Below are 18,400 nucleotides of genomic sequence, written 5' to 3' on the forward strand. Positions count from 1 at the left end.
AGATAGACTAACGTGACCAATGTCAATATTTTTTTCCTTGACCAGCCCACCGGGAATTCTCCCGATTACTCCCCGATTACTTATGGGCCTGATTCAGTCTTACTCTTCTTGGACTGAAAAGTCAGGACTCAAGTCCTGCGATGCACTATTATTTATAGTTAATTTTATTTGCACTATCACCATGACCACTATCACCATTGCACTATCGCCATGACACTCACTCACACAGAGCACCTTACCTTACCTTACTATGAATCACAGGCTCAGTCCCTGCCTCAGTCATTGCAAGTGCCTCTTGATTAATCACCACTATGTGGATACTGCTTTTAGAATTGATTTAGATTAAGTGTTAGTATAATTTGTATTTTAGTATATTCTTTATCTTCTACTGTCCTTATTGCGTAGTTGTGTTTTTATATTATATACTTTTAATTACTTTTTCTGCTGTTAGTGAATGTGTGTGTGTGTTGTCTGTATGCTACTGAGACCTTGAATTTCCCCTGGGGATCAATAAAGTATCTATCTATCTATCTATCGATGCTAAACAGCCTTTCACAGGCCGCTAAGGCAGGTAGCGGGGTGTTCAGCTTCACAGAAGCTGCCAATGTACAGAAACATTTCTTGCAAATACGGCCACGGGTGTACGACGTTATCTTCACCACGACCCTTTTCACCGAGTTCACCACTATCGTCTATGATAACGGGAGGTCCTCCAGTAGGTGCTTGTGCTTCCATGGCGGTTTCACTTGTGCGTCCTCCTCCCTCCTCCTTTAGCAACAAACAAGAGCTGAAATGGAGCGCGGAGCGTGCGCAGCGTGCCTAATGCAATCTAGGAGCAGTGATTCGCCAAACCTCCCTTATTGCAGTCGCACACATTTCTTCTAATTTTATGTTTTAGTAACGAGTAATGAAGATGCTTAGTGGAAATATAACGGAGTAAAAGTATACATTTTATCTAGGAAATGTAGTAGAGTAAAAGTGAAAGTTGGCATAAATTGAAATAGCGAAGTAAAGTACAGATACGTGAAATTTCTACTTAAGTACAGTTACAAAGTATTTGTACTCCGTTACAACACTGGTCGCGACCCACGGCTGGGTCGCAGGAGATTTTATTTGGGTCGTCAGCACAATTTATGTTGTCTAATAGGCCTAACTTTAACCATTTAGCCAGGAACGCTATCCGTTTTCTAGTAGGATATAGTTTGTTTACCACAGTCACGTCCCTCTATGCAATTTTGCATTTAAAATAGCTCTGAAACTGGGGGGCGAACGCGTCGCAGAGGGGACAGCGTGGACATCTCACTGGCAAAATGAAACATTTCTGTGGGGCGCCTGCCATGGACCTCGCAGTTGCAAAATGCAAGGGACATGAATCAGCCTATTTGCTCGAACATTAACGGACTCCAGCTCTTCAACTTGACCGATTAAAATCTAGTCAACTAAAGCAGACATCCGTATACCGGACATGGCTATTCAATTTGCGTCATAGGCTGTAGATACACTGTAGTTTCAATTGTAGATGCACTCTTTAAAGTTAATAGCAACCTCCTCACATTCCTTATTATAATCCTTATTATATGCATGCAGGTTGCATGTTAGATCTGAAGTGAGATGGGTCGCGATGGTCTGTCATTTTTAAAAAGTGGGTCCCCAGAAAAAAAGTTTGGGAAACACTGCTTTACCTGTAGACCCCTCTTAAACGACCCAAAACTATCACAGGAACGGAGAGCACTGGGCAACACATTCCACCAACATGGAACCACTGAGGAAATTAGACCTAGCGTTTATGACTGGTCGACACAACAGACGCTCAGTTCTTGTATAGGTCTTGCATATAGTTCTTTTTTCTCATCTTAACATAAGTAATCAACTGAGAAAGTTTCAAGGTGGTATCTATTATTCAACATTTTTACACTATTCACCTTTAGTGTCTCACCTTAATTATCTTACAGTATTATGCTAATTATGCAAATTGCCCAAAGTGCAACTTTTAGCAACCAAGTTGAATTCCATCCACTAGGCCTATAGATGACATTTCTGCAAATAAAACTTTGAGTACTCAACATTTCAACTAGACTGAGACCAAACATACGCCCTTGATTGACAGCAAGAGCCAGAGTTTTCTAGGAACAGTAGTTAGAGTGTTTAATTACTGAGATGACACATATGGGATAGAATAAAGTCACTTTATTAAAATAGGCCATAATTATTTTTCAAGATAAAGGGCATTGAATATGTGATAATAAGTTTTGACAGTACTGACGTCATATCTTGTAGGGACTAAGCCATACGTCAATTCATTTAAGCATGAGCTTGCAGGCTCTATCATGACAAAAAATACCATAAAACAATAAAATAATCAAATAAATATCTGTAAATGCATTGAGGTATGCCTGAGGTAGAGGGCGAGGCCGCGGCAACATTTCAAAAGGCAGTTTTCAAGTCTGGTATTGATGCTTTTAACAGTGGAAACAAGTATTTAAAAGTCTGAATAAACAGCTCTGCATAAGAATCTCTGGACAAGGAAAGTGCGAATGATCAACAATATAAAGGTGCTCAGAGGGAGATGGAACACAGAGGAAGAAGTATGTGTGATGCAGAAAGGTCCGCACATTTAAAAGGGCTCTCTATATGTCCTGGAGTTACACACACGTTAAAAGGGCTCTCTATATGTCCTGGAGTTACACACACGTGTGATCCGCACATTTAAAAGGGCTCTCTATATGTCCTGGAGTTACACACACGTTAAAAGGGCTCTCTATATGTCCTGGAGTTACACACACATGTGATCCGCACATTTGAAAGGGCTCTCTATATGTCCTTGAGTTACACACACGTGTGATCCGCACATTTAAAAGGGCTCTCTATATGTCCTGGAGTTACACACACGTGTGATCCGCACATTTAAAAGGGCTCTCTATATGTCCTGGAGAGTTTTATGTTTCTGTAAAAATGAGGAGGAAACTAAACTCTGGAAAATGATACGATTCTGTCTCAAGACAACCAGGAGCACATGATCAGAGTGCTAGTAAAGGGATCCCACAGCAGCTGCAGGCTTGGGGTTGTGATCAACACTAGGGTTAGGGTCAACACTAGGGTTAGGGTCAATATTAGGGTCAAGGGTCAATATTAGGGTTAGGGTCAACACTAGGGTTAGGGTCAATACTAGGGTTAGGGTTAGGGTCAATATTAGGGTCAAGGGTCAATATTAGGGTTAGGGTCAACACTAGGGTTAGGGTTAGGGTCAATATTAGGGTTAGGGTCAATACTAGGGTTAGGGTTATGGCAGTCAACACTAACTGTTGCTCTCATGTTAGCATGCGCATCTCTCTCGGTCACACTAAGCAACACAGCACTGATCTTATACGGTGATTAGGCTGTTACTACAGGGAGCACTGATCTTATACGGTCATTAGGCTGTTACTACAGGGAGCTCGCAGCATCCAACCACTGCAGTCTCATATCATATCACCACTGCAGTCTCACATCGACACATCACTGGTGTGTCATATCACCACATCACTGCAGTCTCATATCATCACTGGTGTGTCATATCACCACATCACTGGTGTGTCATATCACCACTGCTGCAGTGTTATTGCATCTGAAATGTGTTGTCTAGTGGGCAGTGTTACTCCACTGTGGAGTTTCCATTCAGTCCTGGAGCGTCCTTATTGTGTGATGTGTCCTATGGAGTGTCCTTATTGTGTGATGTGTCCTATGGAGTGTCCTTATTGTGTGATGTGCCCTCTAGAGTGTCCTTATTGTGTGATGTGTCCTCTAGAGTGTCCTTATTGTGTGATGTGTCCTCTAGAGTGTCCTTATTGTGTGATGTGCCCTATGGAGTGTCCTTATTGTGTGATGTGTCATCTTATTGATCCTTATTGGGTATTGTGTATTGCAAGTGCATCCTGGATGAACTGTAAACTCCGCTTGTAGAGAAAAGAATCCCTCTTGTCTGGTTTGCAGATGTTCAGATGATCCACATCCACTTGGATAATTTCTCCAATGCCGAGATCTGCCAGGAGAGGAGCACAACACCCAGTGCCACTTAGGGATGGGAATTAACAGGCATTCAGGGGTTTATCAAACTGACAAGGTGACAAGGTAGTCATAGCTGTCAGGTTAGTTCCTTCATAATAATTTGGAGCATATTCTGTGGATATTAATCTACAAGAGCAACATAAAACACAGAAATCACATATGAAACACACATAAATATCAAAGAGTTTGGGAAGTGGAAAATAACATGAAATGATACACTGGACTACATACACTGGACACTGGATAGTGGCTGTAGTAGTGACATAGTGGCTGTAGTAGTGACATAGTGGCTGTAGTAGTGGCTGTAGTAGTGACATAGTGGCTGTAGAAGTGACATAGTGGCTGTAGTAGTGGCTGTAGTAGTGACATAGTGGCTGTAGTAGTGACATAGTGGCTGTAGTAGTGGCTATAGTAGTGGCATAGTGGCTGTAGTAGTGACATAGTGGCTGTAGTAGTGGCTGTAGTAGTGACATAGTGGCTGTAGTAGTGACATAGTGGCTGTAGTAGTGGCTGTAGTAGTGACATAGTGGCTGTAGTAGTGGCTGTAGTAGTGGCATAGTGGCTGTAGTAGTGACATAGTGGCTGTAGTAGTGACATAGTGGCTGTAGTAGTGGCTGTAGTAGTGGCATAGTGGCTGTAGTAGTGACATAGTGGCTGTAGTAGTGACATAGTGGCTGTAGTACTGACATAGTGGCTGTAGTAGTGACATAGTGGCTGTAGTGGCTGTAGTAGTGACATAGTGGCTGTAGTAGTGACATAGTGGCTGTAGTACTGACATAGTGGCTGTAGTAGTGACATAGTGGCTGTAGTGACATAGTGGCTGTAGTAGTGATATAGTGGCTGTAGTAGTGACATAGTGGCTGTAGTAGTGGCTGTAGTAGTGACATAGTGGCTGTAGTGGCTGTAGTAGTGACATAGTGGCTGTAGTAGTGGCATAGTGGCTGTAGTAGTGACATAGTGGCTGTAGTAGTGGCATAGTGGCTGTAGTAGTGACATAGTGGCTGTAGTAGTGGCTGTAGTAGTGACATAGTGGCTGTAGTAGTGTGGCTGTAGTAGTGACATAGTGGCTGTAGTAGTGACATAGTGGCTGTAATAGTGGCTGTAGTAGTGGCTGTAGTAGTGACATCGTGGCTGCAGTAGTGATATAGTGGCTGTAGTAGTGACATAGTGGCTGTAGTAGTGGCTGTAGTAGTGACATAGTGGCTGTAGTAGTGACATAGTGGCTGTAGTAGTGATATAGTGGCTGTAGTAGTGGCTGTAGTAGTGACATAGTGGCTGTAGTAGTGACATAGTGGCTGTAGTACTGACATAGTGGCTGTAGTAGTGACATAGTGGCTGTAGTAGTGACATAGTGGCTGTAGTGGCTGTAGTAGTGACATAGTGGCTGTAGTAGTGGCTGTAGTAGTGACATAGTGGCTGTAGTGGCTGTAGTAGTGATATAGTGGCTGTAGTAGTGACATAGTGGCTGTAGTAGTGGCTGTAGTAGTGACATAGTGGCTGTAGTGGCTGTAGTAGTGACATAGTGGCTGTAGTAGTGACATAGTGGCTGTAGTAGTGACATAGTGGCTGTAGTAGTGATATAGTGGCTGCAGTAGTGGCTGTAGTAGTGACATAGTGGCTGTAGTAGTGACATAGTGGCTGTAGTAGTGGCTGTAGTAGTGACAGTGGCTGTAGTAGTGGCTGTAGTAGTGACATAGTGGCTGTAGTAGTGACATAGTGGCTGTAGTAGTGGCTGTAGTAGTGACATAGTGGCTGTAGTAGTGACATAGTGGCTGTAGTAGTGGCATAGTGGCTGTAGTAGTGACATAGTGGCTGTAGTAGTGACATAGTGGCTGTAGTACTGGCATAGTGGCTGTAGTAGTGACATAGTGGCTGTAGTAGTGGCTGTAGTAGTGACATAGTGGCTGTAGTGGCTGTAGTAGTGGCATAGTGGCTGTAGTAGTGACATAGTGGCTGTAGTAGTGGCTGTAGTAGTGGCATAGTGGCTGTAGTAGTGACATAGTGGCTGTAGTAGTGACATAGTGGCTGTAGTACTGGCATAGTGGCTGTAGTAGTGACATAGTGGCTGTAGTAGTGGCTGTAGTAGTGACATAGTGGCTGTAGTAGTGACATAGTGGCTGTAGTAGTGGCATAGTGGCTGTAGTAGTGTGGCTGTAGTAGTGACATAGTGTCTGTAGTAGTGACATAGTGGCTGTAGTAGTGACATAGTGGCTGTAGTAGTGATATAGTGGCTGTAGTAGTGGCTGTAGTAGTGACATAGTGTCTGTAGTAGTGGCTGTAGTAGTGACATAGTGGCTGTAGTAGTGACATAGTGACTGTAGTAGAAGTGACATAGTGGCTGTAGACAGTGTACTGGATCTCTTCTAAAACCACTGATCTACGACCTATGGTGGTCATCTCCGAAGCACCTATCCCCAAAAAAGAGGTGTGCTTTGCCACTTTGAACATTTAAAGAGTTAAAAACGTGTGAAACCCGGTGATAACCGGGACAGACCTGCAGTCTGCTCTGGCACCACCAGTATCTTGATCATAGGGCCGATGGTTGTGGGGAGAGTTTCTGCGAAGCTCAGCACTTTGATCTCTCGCTCTTTGGCAATGTTCAAGAAATTGTCATTCAATTCTTTAAGTGCAGGCGAATCTGTGGGAAACACAAAGCCTTAAACAGACTGCCATGTGACAGAAAAATCAAAACAAACCATTAATTAAGTGGCTTCATGGTATTGGTGCTTTCAGACCTGCCAACTTTTTTTTAAATACATTCAATGTATAATTAGTACCTGCTGACTAATGCAAATTACTGATTGAATTTCACTTGCACATGCACTCAGTTACTTTCAGATGGCGGTGTCTTTCTGTCATCTGTGAGGCTGCAATGATTACATTATCCCAACTAAAGCGATAGGTGCAACACGCTGTTTTCCCTTGATGAAAGTGAAACCATGAGTTTTCCCACATCTCAACTGGCCAAAGTTTTCAGAAATAATCGTTTTCTGTTTTAGTGGAAACCTCATTGAAATAATATGCATTTTCCACATGGGGTTTTAGAAGCCATCTGTCTTTTTGCTGCAAACATAATCAACCTAAGCATGCTCAGATGTAGGCTTGGGTATCGAATATCGAGTATTGGTTGGAACCGGGACTATCTTTGCGATTTTCCCAGAATCGTTCAAAAGTTTAAATTTCGATTCCTAGTTTCGATTCCCAGTCTGCCGACCGGAAGAAGAAACGGCTGAACACCAACGAAGAAGCGCATAGTTCATAGAATTATATTTCATGGAGAAGGTCAGACTATTTCATTCAGAAAGCAGGGTTCCCGCGGATCCTTAAAAAGTCTTAAATACAACTGAATTTTCGAAAGAGAGGTATTAAATGTGCGTATGGGACCGCCAGCGAGTGCAAGAGAGCGAGTGATGTCTCAATCTAGTTTCGTGTATTTAAAACGCAACTGTATAAGTGACTAGGCTATTAGGCTACGGGAGGAAGTGTAGTGGTTGCAGAGTGAAGATGTTTTTCACGGGTGTGGTTAAAGGAGTGAAAACAGTAATAATACAGTAGGCCTATGTACAAAATAATATGCCTGACGTTTTCGTGGTGTAGCTGAGGCCAGAGAGATATACAGCAGAGGCGATTGCTCTAAGACTACAGGGGAAGCTCAGCCTCCTCTAAAATATCACGGAAAATCGCATCAAATAACACTATTACATTAGCTTCTAGCCTACTATTCCAACTAGAACATGCTGAAAAAATTTTCAACTTCATGGCTAGTTTGTTCAGCAATAAGGTTTTGCCGGTCATTTATCGTGATTTCGCACCCGTAATACATTGCTGTAACAACACGATCTATCAAAAAACCATGCAAAAAACCCATAGACGCTCGGCTTCACTGGCTTTCAATGGCACTACAGAGTGGGCTGATCTCAGTGCAGAAAAGCTACACGTTTATTGGACAAGCGCCACAAAATCGTCATTTCCAGGGAAGCCCGGCGTCTCTGGGAGTGAATGGGACAGTGGGATGGCCCGGACGCCGAGCTTCTGTATGATGATTGGAGGAACCGTTATAGAGGCTGGACTCTTTTTGATTGACAGCATATGTCGCGATCTGACAGGAAGTGGTTCAAGTTCAAGGCAGGGATGCGTTAACGTTAGTGTTGGCAGGTGAAGCCGAGAGACAAGGCAAGTTACAGCTCAAATTCTCATAATTTGGGAGCAATACAGTCGGTTTCTATTTGTCTTTGTAAATAGCATACTGTAAATAAAACCGTAATGTGGAGTTACAGAGTTTGTGACTTGCTTTTGTTCCAGTTGTGTATTTAGGCTAAATTAGGTAGCGTGTGTAGGCTACATGCCATGTCTGCCATGCCAACTCTATAGCCTACTGTTTGGGATACTTTTTGCCCTCAAAGAACAATATAGCACCTTAATAATATTAATTTAATAATTTACCATTTTTATCAGAGCTTCCCCTGTTCCAAAGAGCAGCAATCGCCACTGATATACAGGTAGCCTACGTGGAATGAGGAAGCCTACGGTAGAATGAGCAAGAGAAAGAAAGAGCGATAGGTTGGCCATACGTTCGAATTTAGACATATGTATTTTAAAAGCCCTGTCCGGCGTCCGGCGCAGCCTCAAGCCGGACGCTCATTTGTTCTCCTTTTTGGAGTTGCGCTTGGCATCTAAAATCGTTGCTCGGACGCAGCATTGTTTCACAAACTAGATTGCTGGTCAAATTATGTGCAGTGCTTCGCAATCAGGAGGAAATACTGTATATGTTAAGTTGATCTGTTTGCATCTTTCCAGCGTGTGTTGCTGGCCTAGCCTAGGGAAAAAATATCTGTCTTAAGTTATAGCCTACCTGTAATATCTGCCAGCAGCTTGCTTGCCAGCGTTTCCCAGTAGGCTAGGCCTACTTCGCAAAAGTTGTGAACTATAACCGCATATTTTTTGAATGTCGCTACATAAAAAAAACGTGTGTTCATAATACGTGCGTGCTTGAGATGAAACCAGCGGTTTTCAGCAGGATCATGTGAGGAGGACCTGTCTCTTAATTAATTTAAAACAAGTCAATGGTTTTACAATGTTTCAGTCAAGCTTTAGTTGGTTTAGATACAACTGGTATGCAAAATGTAAAGTAGTGGATTAACTTTAATTTGCTGTGCTGCATATTGGACAATAGATGCACATAGTAAATTATATAAAGTAGGCTTATTAAAATATGTAAATAGCTTAGTCTAACTTTGAAAAAAATATTGAAGTGAATCCAGTCCAGTGCACATGTCTTTGGCAAGTAGCCTAGGCAGACACAGGTGAAGAACAGTCAGCAAAACCAAATATGTACAGCCAGCTTCAAAAGCAAGCAGCCCAGACCCTAAAATTGGGCATTTATAGCTTTGAAGGTAATTCACACACAATTATTTTTCTTTCGCCAAAATATTTGGTAACTTCTGTAGACATCCAAAATGGGGTGGGGGTTAAAATTAGTAGGAAAAAAAACTATTGCATAAACAGTCATATATATCTTTTTGCCGTGGTATAGTCTTAAGTTTCATTTAGATGTCTTGAAAAGGTCTTAAAAGTCTTTAAATTTGCACTTGGAAAATGTGCAGATACCCTGAGAAAGACCGTTGGTTAGCTAGCCCATTTAAAATATCCTAAACTTTTTTTGACCCAGATTAAAAAAATCGGAATCGAGAATCGCTAGGAACCGGAATCGAAATAAGAAATCAAATTGAAACGATACCCAACCCTACTCAGATGACGTGATAGACGAGGCGCTGTTGCTCACCTGTCCATCATCGTAAAGCCCGATTTGATTGGTCCGCACAGCTCTGGTACGAGCATAGTTGCTCCACAACGGAGCAATTCCAGACCGAGCTTCCCGACCTCAAATGTTGTGGGCGGGACTAAGTTCGGCTGGCACCCTAGGCTAGGCCTAGTTGAAGATTTGAAAACCTGCACTGATTATAGGCTAGGCCTACTACACACACACTGCACTGATTATAGGCTAGGCCTACTACACACACACACAAACTGCACTGATTATAGGCTAGGCCTAGTTGAAGATGGAGGATCATACCTATTCTCGAGCACATGAGAAGGAGTCGTCAAAGAAGCGAAAATGACAAAAAGAGAATGTGATAAGAAAAACAACAACACGAGAATTAAAAAGAGACCACGATAAGAAAAACAACAAAATGGGACGCTATAAGAAAAACAACAAAATGAGACGCTATAAGAAAAACAACAAAATTAAAATTAAAAAGAGACCACGATAAGAAAAACAACAAAATGGGACGCTATAAGAAAAACAACAAAATGAGACGCTATAAGAAAAACAACAAAATTAAAATTAAAAAGAGACCACGATAAGAAAAACAACAAAATGGGACGCTATAAGAAAAACAACAATACGAGAATTAAAAAGAGAACGCGATAACAAAAACAACAACGAGGGTGAACATTGGAGTGGCTTTTCCCAGATGGAAAGAGCTCATGAGGAGCAAGGATTTTAAAAGGGACGCCGAAGTTGCCTTCTTTCTTCTCATCAGGTTCAGCCTATTTGTGTAAATTTAAAGTTTTATAGTTGATTGGCAAACTATAGCATGGTTATGCATAACGCTAGAATGAACTGAACAAAGTCCAGAATATTTTTTTCCTTGCATCAAAGATGAAAAAGACAGCCTAGATGTAAGGATTGTCTACCTAGTAAAATCAATCCGTGTGCTGCCACGGATGACAGGAGAGGAATATTTTGTATATCGAAGGGCACTGTAAGTTATAGTTATTTTTCATTACTTTGCACACAACGTATCCTAAACTGACTAAATAACTAAATGTAATTTGTAATTGTTTTCTAAAGTAACCTCATCACTAGAAGGACGCTGGAAGAAGTCGTACTGGAAGCCATGTTAATCCTGGCTACCATAGGAGTAACATCGCACTCGGAATGGGAGGGGCTAGAAAGTAATATTCAATTGGTTGTCATCTACAATTTCACCGCTTGATGGGAGAAAATTCTTATACAATGTAGCTGTAAGCTCACCTCATCAAGTCCTTCATTTAACCCACCGTTGGCTGAATAGAAAATAGCATAAAGACTATACCACTATGCTTAGCCTGTCACTCTCACTCGTCACTTTCTCTCTGTATCTCACCCTCGCATGAAATTTATTTGAGGGAGATTTCCGGAGAAGTTGGATGTCTGCTCGTTTTTGCGTAGTTGGATGTCTGCTCGTTTTTGTGTAGTTGGATCTGCTCGTTTTAAGTATATAAGTAGTATAAGTATAAGTATATATACTCTTTTGATCCTGTGAGGGAAATTTGGTCTCTGCATTTATCCCAATCCGTGAATTAGTGAAACACACACAGCACACAGTGTACACACAGTGAGGTGAAGCACACACTAATCCCGGCGCAGTGAGCTGCCTGCATCAACAGCGTCGCTCGGGGAGCAGTGAGGGGTTAGGTGCCTTGCTCAAGGGCATTTCAGCCGTGCCTACTGGTCGGGGTTCGATCCGGCAACCCTCCTGTTACAGGTCCAAAGTGCTAACCAGTAGGCCACGGCGTAGTTTTAATTTAAAAATCGTACCCGCATACTTTGATGTGAAAATGCATGGTTGCTACGCAAAGTGCGTAAAGGTTGGCAGGTCTGGCCTTTATGGAAATTAAGGTTTCAGGCTTCAGGTTTGAGATTCAGTGGCCGGTTGCACAAAGCACCTTAAGTTTTTTCCCTTAAGTATGACCCTTAAGACTTAATTTCTCCTCAGGTAAGGGATTTACTTAAGGGTGTTGCACAGAATACCTTAAAATGTTTCCTTAGTTAAGGAGAAACATCAAGGGATTTACTGCACTGAAAGGGATTTTCCGGCATGAAAATTCTATAGTTTCCACGAAGATTGTTCAACAGCTGTAGCCTAGCTAACTGCCTTTGCCTCGATGCCGTTAGTTAACCCACCAAACACAGTGCTTATATCTTATCATTCATCTTACCTTAATAATATTAGCGGAAATTATCCAGGTAGCAAGTAAAACATGTTATATACATGAACTGAACAATACTAGTTGGCAAGTTAGAAATGATCCTGACTGTCATCAGTGCACCAAGTTTTGCCTAGCGAACCGAAACGAAGCTCATAGGCTAACAAGACATCCATATGAATTGTTAACGTTAGCCTACATAAATCAAACAATAACAATACGGCATGTTTCTGATAGGCCTATCTATTTGACAGAGGAAGCATATTAACAGAGATATTTTATTTTGAATGGTCAAAAGTAGTTAATAAACTTCATTTACCAGCATCAATTCAGTTAATAATATGGTTAAGGTAGAGTCAGATGTCCCTTAGGGTTTTCCCCTTAGTTAGACTACTAAGGTCTTTTTTGCAACAGTTTACAAAACCCTTAAATACTAAGGGAAAATGTTAAGGAACCCTTAAGGAAAAAAGTTAAGGGTGTTTGTGCAACCGTTTTTATTTTAAGGGACCCTTAAATCAGATTTTAAGGGAAAAACTAAAGGTGCTTTGTGCAACCGGCCACAGGAACTTTGGTGGGTGTGACCAACAGGCACTTAAAAAGCTTAATTAATTAAATAAAACAATCTCCATTCTGAAGGTCAGTAACGTTCAGGAGTACCTCTACAGAGTTCTCTCACTTCTATGGAGGGGAAGAGCAGGAACCGCACGTTGACCGAGTACTCAGCCATGAAGGTGCCGTGGTGGGGAACGCTGTAGAACAGGATTCCCTTGGTGTTCTTCAGAAGTGGCTGCAGATCAGGGTCCCTTGAGGCATCTAAGAGCATCTTCTTCACCAGCAAACCTGAAGAAAAAACAAAAGAATGTTGCACAACTTTTAGCTTTTTAATCAGTCACAATCTCATGAAAACACCATCAAGCTCTTGGTAAATGGACTGCATGTATATAGCGCTGTTCTACTCCTCACACATTCATAGACCAGTGACAAAGGCTTGCCATGCAAGGCCCCAGCCACCACAACTGGAGCAGTTTGGGGTTCAGTGCCTTCCTGTATTAAGGAATTCTTGAATGAAGAGACAATTAAATTCTCGATACCTATGGCAGACTGGAACACGACAACCTTTTAGAAAATCAGCTTATTGGCTATTTACCCCAGAGTTAGATAAGAGGATATATACAGGTTGGTGTATTCCTTTCATACTAAATACATTCATATGATTGTCTTAAATAAAAAAGTGAGGTGTGTACCTATATATAAGTATAGTATATATATATATATATATATATATATATATATATATGATTGTCTTCAATAAAAAAGGTGAGGTGTGTACCTCCCATGCTGTGTGCCACCCAGACCACCGGTCTGTCTCCAACACCCGCTGCCTTCAGCTTCTTCAGCAGCTCACCGCTCCGATACGCCAGAGACTTCCTGCACAGCACAAGCACTCTGGATCACACACAACCCAGTCATTGGGTGTGTAAGTGTGTGTATGTGTGCTGTCTTCACGGAGAAAGTATCTCGAGGGAGAAAAGTATCTCACACAACTCAGTCTTAAAGGAGAAAGTATCTCGAGGGAGAAAAGCGCACCATTCCCTAGGTGCACAGTGGAGTGTGAGAAAAGAAGGGCTTCAGGATGCATTGTTACGTTGCCCTGCAAATATAAAAGTAATGACTGGCCTATGTAGATCAGCCCATGTTATACAGAAGTAGATGTTCTATACTGTAGATCTAACAGGTCAGCTAACGCAATGACGTCCAGCCAGCTGCTGCAACTTCTAGTGAGATTAGCCACACACATACACAACCCACACACACACCGCTCCGATACGTCTACTGCCAGAGTAGCAACGAGGCCAGAGGTATGACATGACACAGAAACTTTCACCTATATTAATTTCTGGCAAGCATCGTTCAACATCACATTGGAGAAAGGAAAGTACAACTTAATTCACAAGCAAAGCAAATGCACTGCTCAGAGCTCATTCTGGCTATGACAAGACACAGTATAGAAGTGTGTCAAATAATACTGAAGTATATTAAATATTTTAATTGGGCTGTTAAAATATTGTTGCATGTATGAGTAGCCAACAGAGGAGGAAAAAAGCAAACAGGGTTCTGTATCCCTTTAAAGGGCCATCAAAAATTTAGTAATTTATTAACAAAAGACATTTTTACTTTTACTTCAGTAGATTACTTAGATGGGAATATTTACTTTTACTTAATTGTACTTGAGTATGGATTTTCAGTACTCTACCCACCACTGTGCCACCCACCCTGTCTTACACCACCCCTGTCTTGGTGTGTTGGGGTTAGTGCTGGTGTGTTGGGGTTAGTGCTGGTGTGTTGGGGTTAGTGTTGGTGTTGGTGTGTTGGGGTTAGTGTTGGTGTGTTGGGGTTAGTTTTAGTGTGTTCCTGATAGTGCTGGTGTGTTGGGGTTGGTGTTCGTGTTCGTGTTCGTGTTGGTGTGTTGGGGTTAGTGCTAGTGGGTTGGGGTTGGTTTTGGTGTGTTGGTGTTCGTGTTGGTGTGTTGGGGTTGGTGCTGGTGTGTTGGGGTTGGTGTTGGTGTGTTCCTGATAGTGTTGGTGTATTGGGGTTGGGGTTGGTGTGTTGGGATTAGTGCTGGTGTGTTGGGGTTAGTGTTGGTGTGTTGGTGTTCGTGTTGGTGTGTTGGGTTTAGTGCTGGTGTGGTGGGGTTTGGTGTTGGTGTGTTGGGGTTGGTGTTGGTGTGTTGGGTTTAGTGCTGGTGTGGTGGGGTTTGGTGTTGGTGTGTTAAGTCAAGTCAAGTCAAGTCAAGTTTATTTATATAGCGCATTTCATACACAGAGGTCATTCAATGTGCTTTCATTCAATGTGCTTTTGTTGGGGTTAGTGTTGGCGTGCTCCTGATAGTGTTGGTGTGTTGGGATTGGTGTTGGAGTGTTCCTGATAGTGTTGGTGTGCTGGGGTTGGTGTGTTGGTGTTCGTGTTGGTGTGTTGGTGGGGTTGGTGTTGGTGTGTTGGGGTTAGTGCTGGTGTGTTGGGGTTGGTGTTGGTGTTAGTGCTGGTGTGTTGGGGTTGGTGTTGATGTGTTGGTGTGTTGGGGTTAGTGCTGGTGTGTTGGGGTTGGTGTTGGTGTGTTGGGGTTGGTGTGTTCCTGATAGTCTTGGCGTGTTCCTGATAGTGTTGGTGTGTTGGGGTTAGTGCTGGTGTTGGTGTGTTGGGGTTGGTGCTGGTGTGTTGGGGTTGGTGTGTTGGTGTGTTCCTGATAGTGTTGGTGTGTTGGGGTTAGTGCTGGTGTTTGTGTGTTGGGGTTGGTGTTGGTGTGTTCCTGATAGTGTTGGTGTTGGTGTGTTCCTGATAGTGTTGGGCTTGGTGTTGATGTGTTCCTGATAGTGTCGGGCTTGGTGCTACTGTGCTGGTGATAAGTGCTGGTGTGTTGGGGTTAGTGTTGGTGTGTTGAGGTTAGTGCTGGTGTTGGTGTGTTCCTGATAGTGTTGGGCTTGGTGCTACTGTTCTACTGTGCTGGCGATAGTGTTGGGCTTGGTGCTACTGTGCTGGTGATAGTGTTGGGCTTGGTGCTACTGTGCTACTGTGCTGGTGATAGTGTTGGGCTTGGTGCTACTGTGCTGGTGATAGTGTTGGGCTTGGTGCTACTGTGCTGGTGATAGTGTTGGGCTTGGTGCTACTGTGCTACTGTGCTGGTGATAGTGTTGGGCTTGGTGCTACTGTGCTGGTGATAGTGTTGGGCTTGGTGCTACTGTGCTACTGTGCTGGTGATAGTGTTGGGCTTGGTGCTACTGTGCTGGTGATAGTGTTGGGCTTGGTGCTACTGTGCTGGTGATAGTGTTGGGCTTGGTGCTACTGTGCTACTGTGCTGGTGATAGTGTTGGGCTTGGTGCTACTGTGCTGGTGATAGTGTTGGGCTTGGTGCTACTGTGCTTCTGTGGGGCACCTCTGGTTTTCAGCAGGACATTTGGCTCTCCAGTCACTCAGGTGGGTGTCGTACTCGACCGAGAGAATACGCAGGGAGGGGCAGTCGCTGGCCAGCCATGACTGTAGGAGAGTAAACAACCAATCAGGTGGACAGTGCCTGGAAATTGCATAATAATGAACCAGTCAGAAAGCAGAGGGGACGGGAGATACAGCACCTTTGGCCAACATTCGGTGTAGTCCTCCCTTCCTCTTGGGCCAGTGCCGTCTGCTGATTGGTCCAGGTCCTTCTGCCTCCAGGTCTTAAAGGCCGCCCCCAGGAGGCCATGCACGAAGAGCACGTCTGCTTTCACTGGCTGACTGGGGCTGCCATGGCAACACAGAAACAAAAATGACAAATGTGTGCAGTGTTAAGCACCTGACATGGACCTCCGTCTGCGTCCTGCGCACACGGCACTGGTGATCGCGTGACAAGAATTGCATCATCTAGGGATGTAACGATTACCGGTATAATGGTAAACCGCAATAAAAATGTTGACAATAACAATTACCGTTTTCTTTTCAAATATCATAATTATCACGGTTGATTACCGCGGTGTGGAAACCATGTGTTTAATCCTTCCCAGCTTCATCCGAGCCTGCTTTTGACATACAGTAGGCCTGGTACAATGAAAAAAAACTGGTACCCTACTGATTCGAGAAATTTGTGACTGCGTGTCAACACAACCTCCGAGGGCGCGTAGACTGCGCATGAGCAAAACTGAACTGCTGTACACATGCCCCTCCAGTAGGTGGAGCACATAGAAGAACACTTAAACTGCAGCAAACCAATGAAGAAGACTTGTTTTTACGGTTACCATAGCGACAATATTCACATGGATGCAAAGCAGAAAGACTTGTGGAGGCAATTCCCTACGCAGACTAAACAATTTCAGCCTGATTTTGTCGCTCAGGTAGCATCTTATTTAATATAGGCTAATTTATCCTAGTTGATAGATAGATAAAGCAGGATGGAATTTTCCCAATATTACTTATTAATATTAATAATAATTACAAGTGTAGGAAGGCTGCAGGACCAGATGACATTTCTGGGAGGGTACTGAAATCCTGCGCTAACCAGCTAGCCCCTGTGTTTACACACATCTTCAACACGTCATTGGCTCAAGCTAGAATTCCAACATGTTTTAATAAGTCCACTATTGTACCTGTGCCAAAAAACAAAAGCCCATCTTGCCTAAATGCCTACCGCCCAGTGGCCCTGACATCAACAGTGATGAAGTGCTTTGAAAAGCTTGTGAAGAGCTTCATTTGCTCATCTTTACCAAGCTCCTTCGACCCCCTCCAGTTTGCCTATAGAACCAACAGGTCCAGAGATGATGCCATCTCCAACCTCCTGCACACCACCCTAAACCACCTGGAAAGGGGACGCATGTGAGAATGCTGTTTATTGACTATAGTTCAGCGTTCAATACCATAGTGCCCCACACTCTGGTTACAAAAATGAAGGCTTGATTCTTGATTGATGGAGCAAAGGTAGAGAGAGTAGTTTTAAATATCTGGGAGTACACATCTCTGAGGACCTGACCTGGGGTACTTACATCCAAGCTCAGGTTAAAAAGGCCAGACAACGAATGTACCATCCAAGACAACTCTGGAAATCCAGGTTCCCCCCAGTGATTTTAAAAACATTTTACACTGGGGTCATAGAGAGTATACTGACGCAGTGTATCACTGTGTGGTATGCCAACAGCACTGAGAAAGACAACAACGCCTTGCAGAGAGTGGTGCGCTCAGCCAAGTGCATCTCTAGGACTTCTCTCCCCTCCCTGCATGATATACAGTATACAGTACATCAGCCCACCCTGCATGATATACACATCAGCCCTCCCTGCATGATATACACATCAGCCCTCCCTGCATGATATACAGTATACAGTACATCAGCCCTCCCTGCATGATATACACATCAGCCCTCCCTGCATGATATACAGTATACAGTACATCAGCCCTCCCTGCATGATATACACATCAGCCCTCCCTGCATGATATACACATCAGCCGTTGCAAGAACAGAGCCACTAAAATCGTAAAGGACTCCATCCATCCCAGTAACTGTCTGTTCAGTTTGTTGTCAGGCAAGTCAGGCAAGCGCCTCTGGCTAAAAAGCTATTTCCCTCAGGCCATTAGACTTTAAGGGGGGTTAGGGTCAGGATTAGGTTCTAATGGGTTAGGGTTAGGGTCAGGGTTAGGGTCAGGGTCAGGATTAGGTTCTGATGGGCTCACCTGGTGCGGCCCTGCGGGTGCAGCACGTACACCCCGTCCTGGTACTTCTCCTCCACGGCGTCCCGGTCCAGGTTGGCCAGCGCACGGGCAGCATGTGACGCCTGCATGATGTGGGGGGACTGGGCCATCTCAGCCAGCACAGTCAACCAACCTGGATTTACCACCACCAACAACAACAACAACAACCTGG

General features: G+C 43.5%; 1 protein-coding gene across 2 annotated transcripts in view; it reads right to left on the reverse strand.

The window, feature by feature from the left end:
- Positions 1 to 2,172: 2,172 nt before the first annotated feature.
- The window catches only part of serac1 (serine active site containing 1), a 44,457-nt gene continuing 28,229 nt past the window's right edge, over positions 2,173 to 18,400 (reverse strand). Inside the window, exons 11-17 of one of the 2 annotated variants that reach the window (XM_076271680.1) lie at positions 18,211 to 18,361; positions 16,146 to 16,293; positions 15,950 to 16,050; positions 13,349 to 13,446; positions 12,676 to 12,858; positions 6,539 to 6,682; positions 2,173 to 4,018 (exon numbers count right to left, since the gene is read on the reverse strand). In XM_076271680.1, coding sequence (XP_076127795.1) covers positions 3,882 to 4,018; positions 6,539 to 6,682; positions 12,676 to 12,858; positions 13,349 to 13,446; positions 15,950 to 16,050; positions 16,146 to 16,293; positions 18,211 to 18,361 — 962 coding nt within the window. In that variant the 3' untranslated portion in view covers positions 2,173 to 3,881. The remainder of the gene's footprint in view (positions 4,019 to 6,538; positions 6,683 to 12,675; positions 12,859 to 13,348; positions 13,447 to 15,949; positions 16,051 to 16,145; positions 16,294 to 18,210; positions 18,362 to 18,400) is intronic. The other variant, XR_012983815.1, reaches the window with a different exon arrangement.

This window comes from Alosa pseudoharengus, unplaced genomic scaffold, assembly GCF_046254945.1.
Source record: "Alosa pseudoharengus isolate Yale_2024_CS ecotype anadromous, Long Island Sound unplaced genomic scaffold, YU_APseudo_1.1 YU_APseudo_1.1_scf_7, whole genome shotgun sequence".
Lineage (NCBI taxonomy): Eukaryota > Metazoa > Chordata > Actinopteri > Clupeiformes > Clupeidae > Alosa > Alosa pseudoharengus.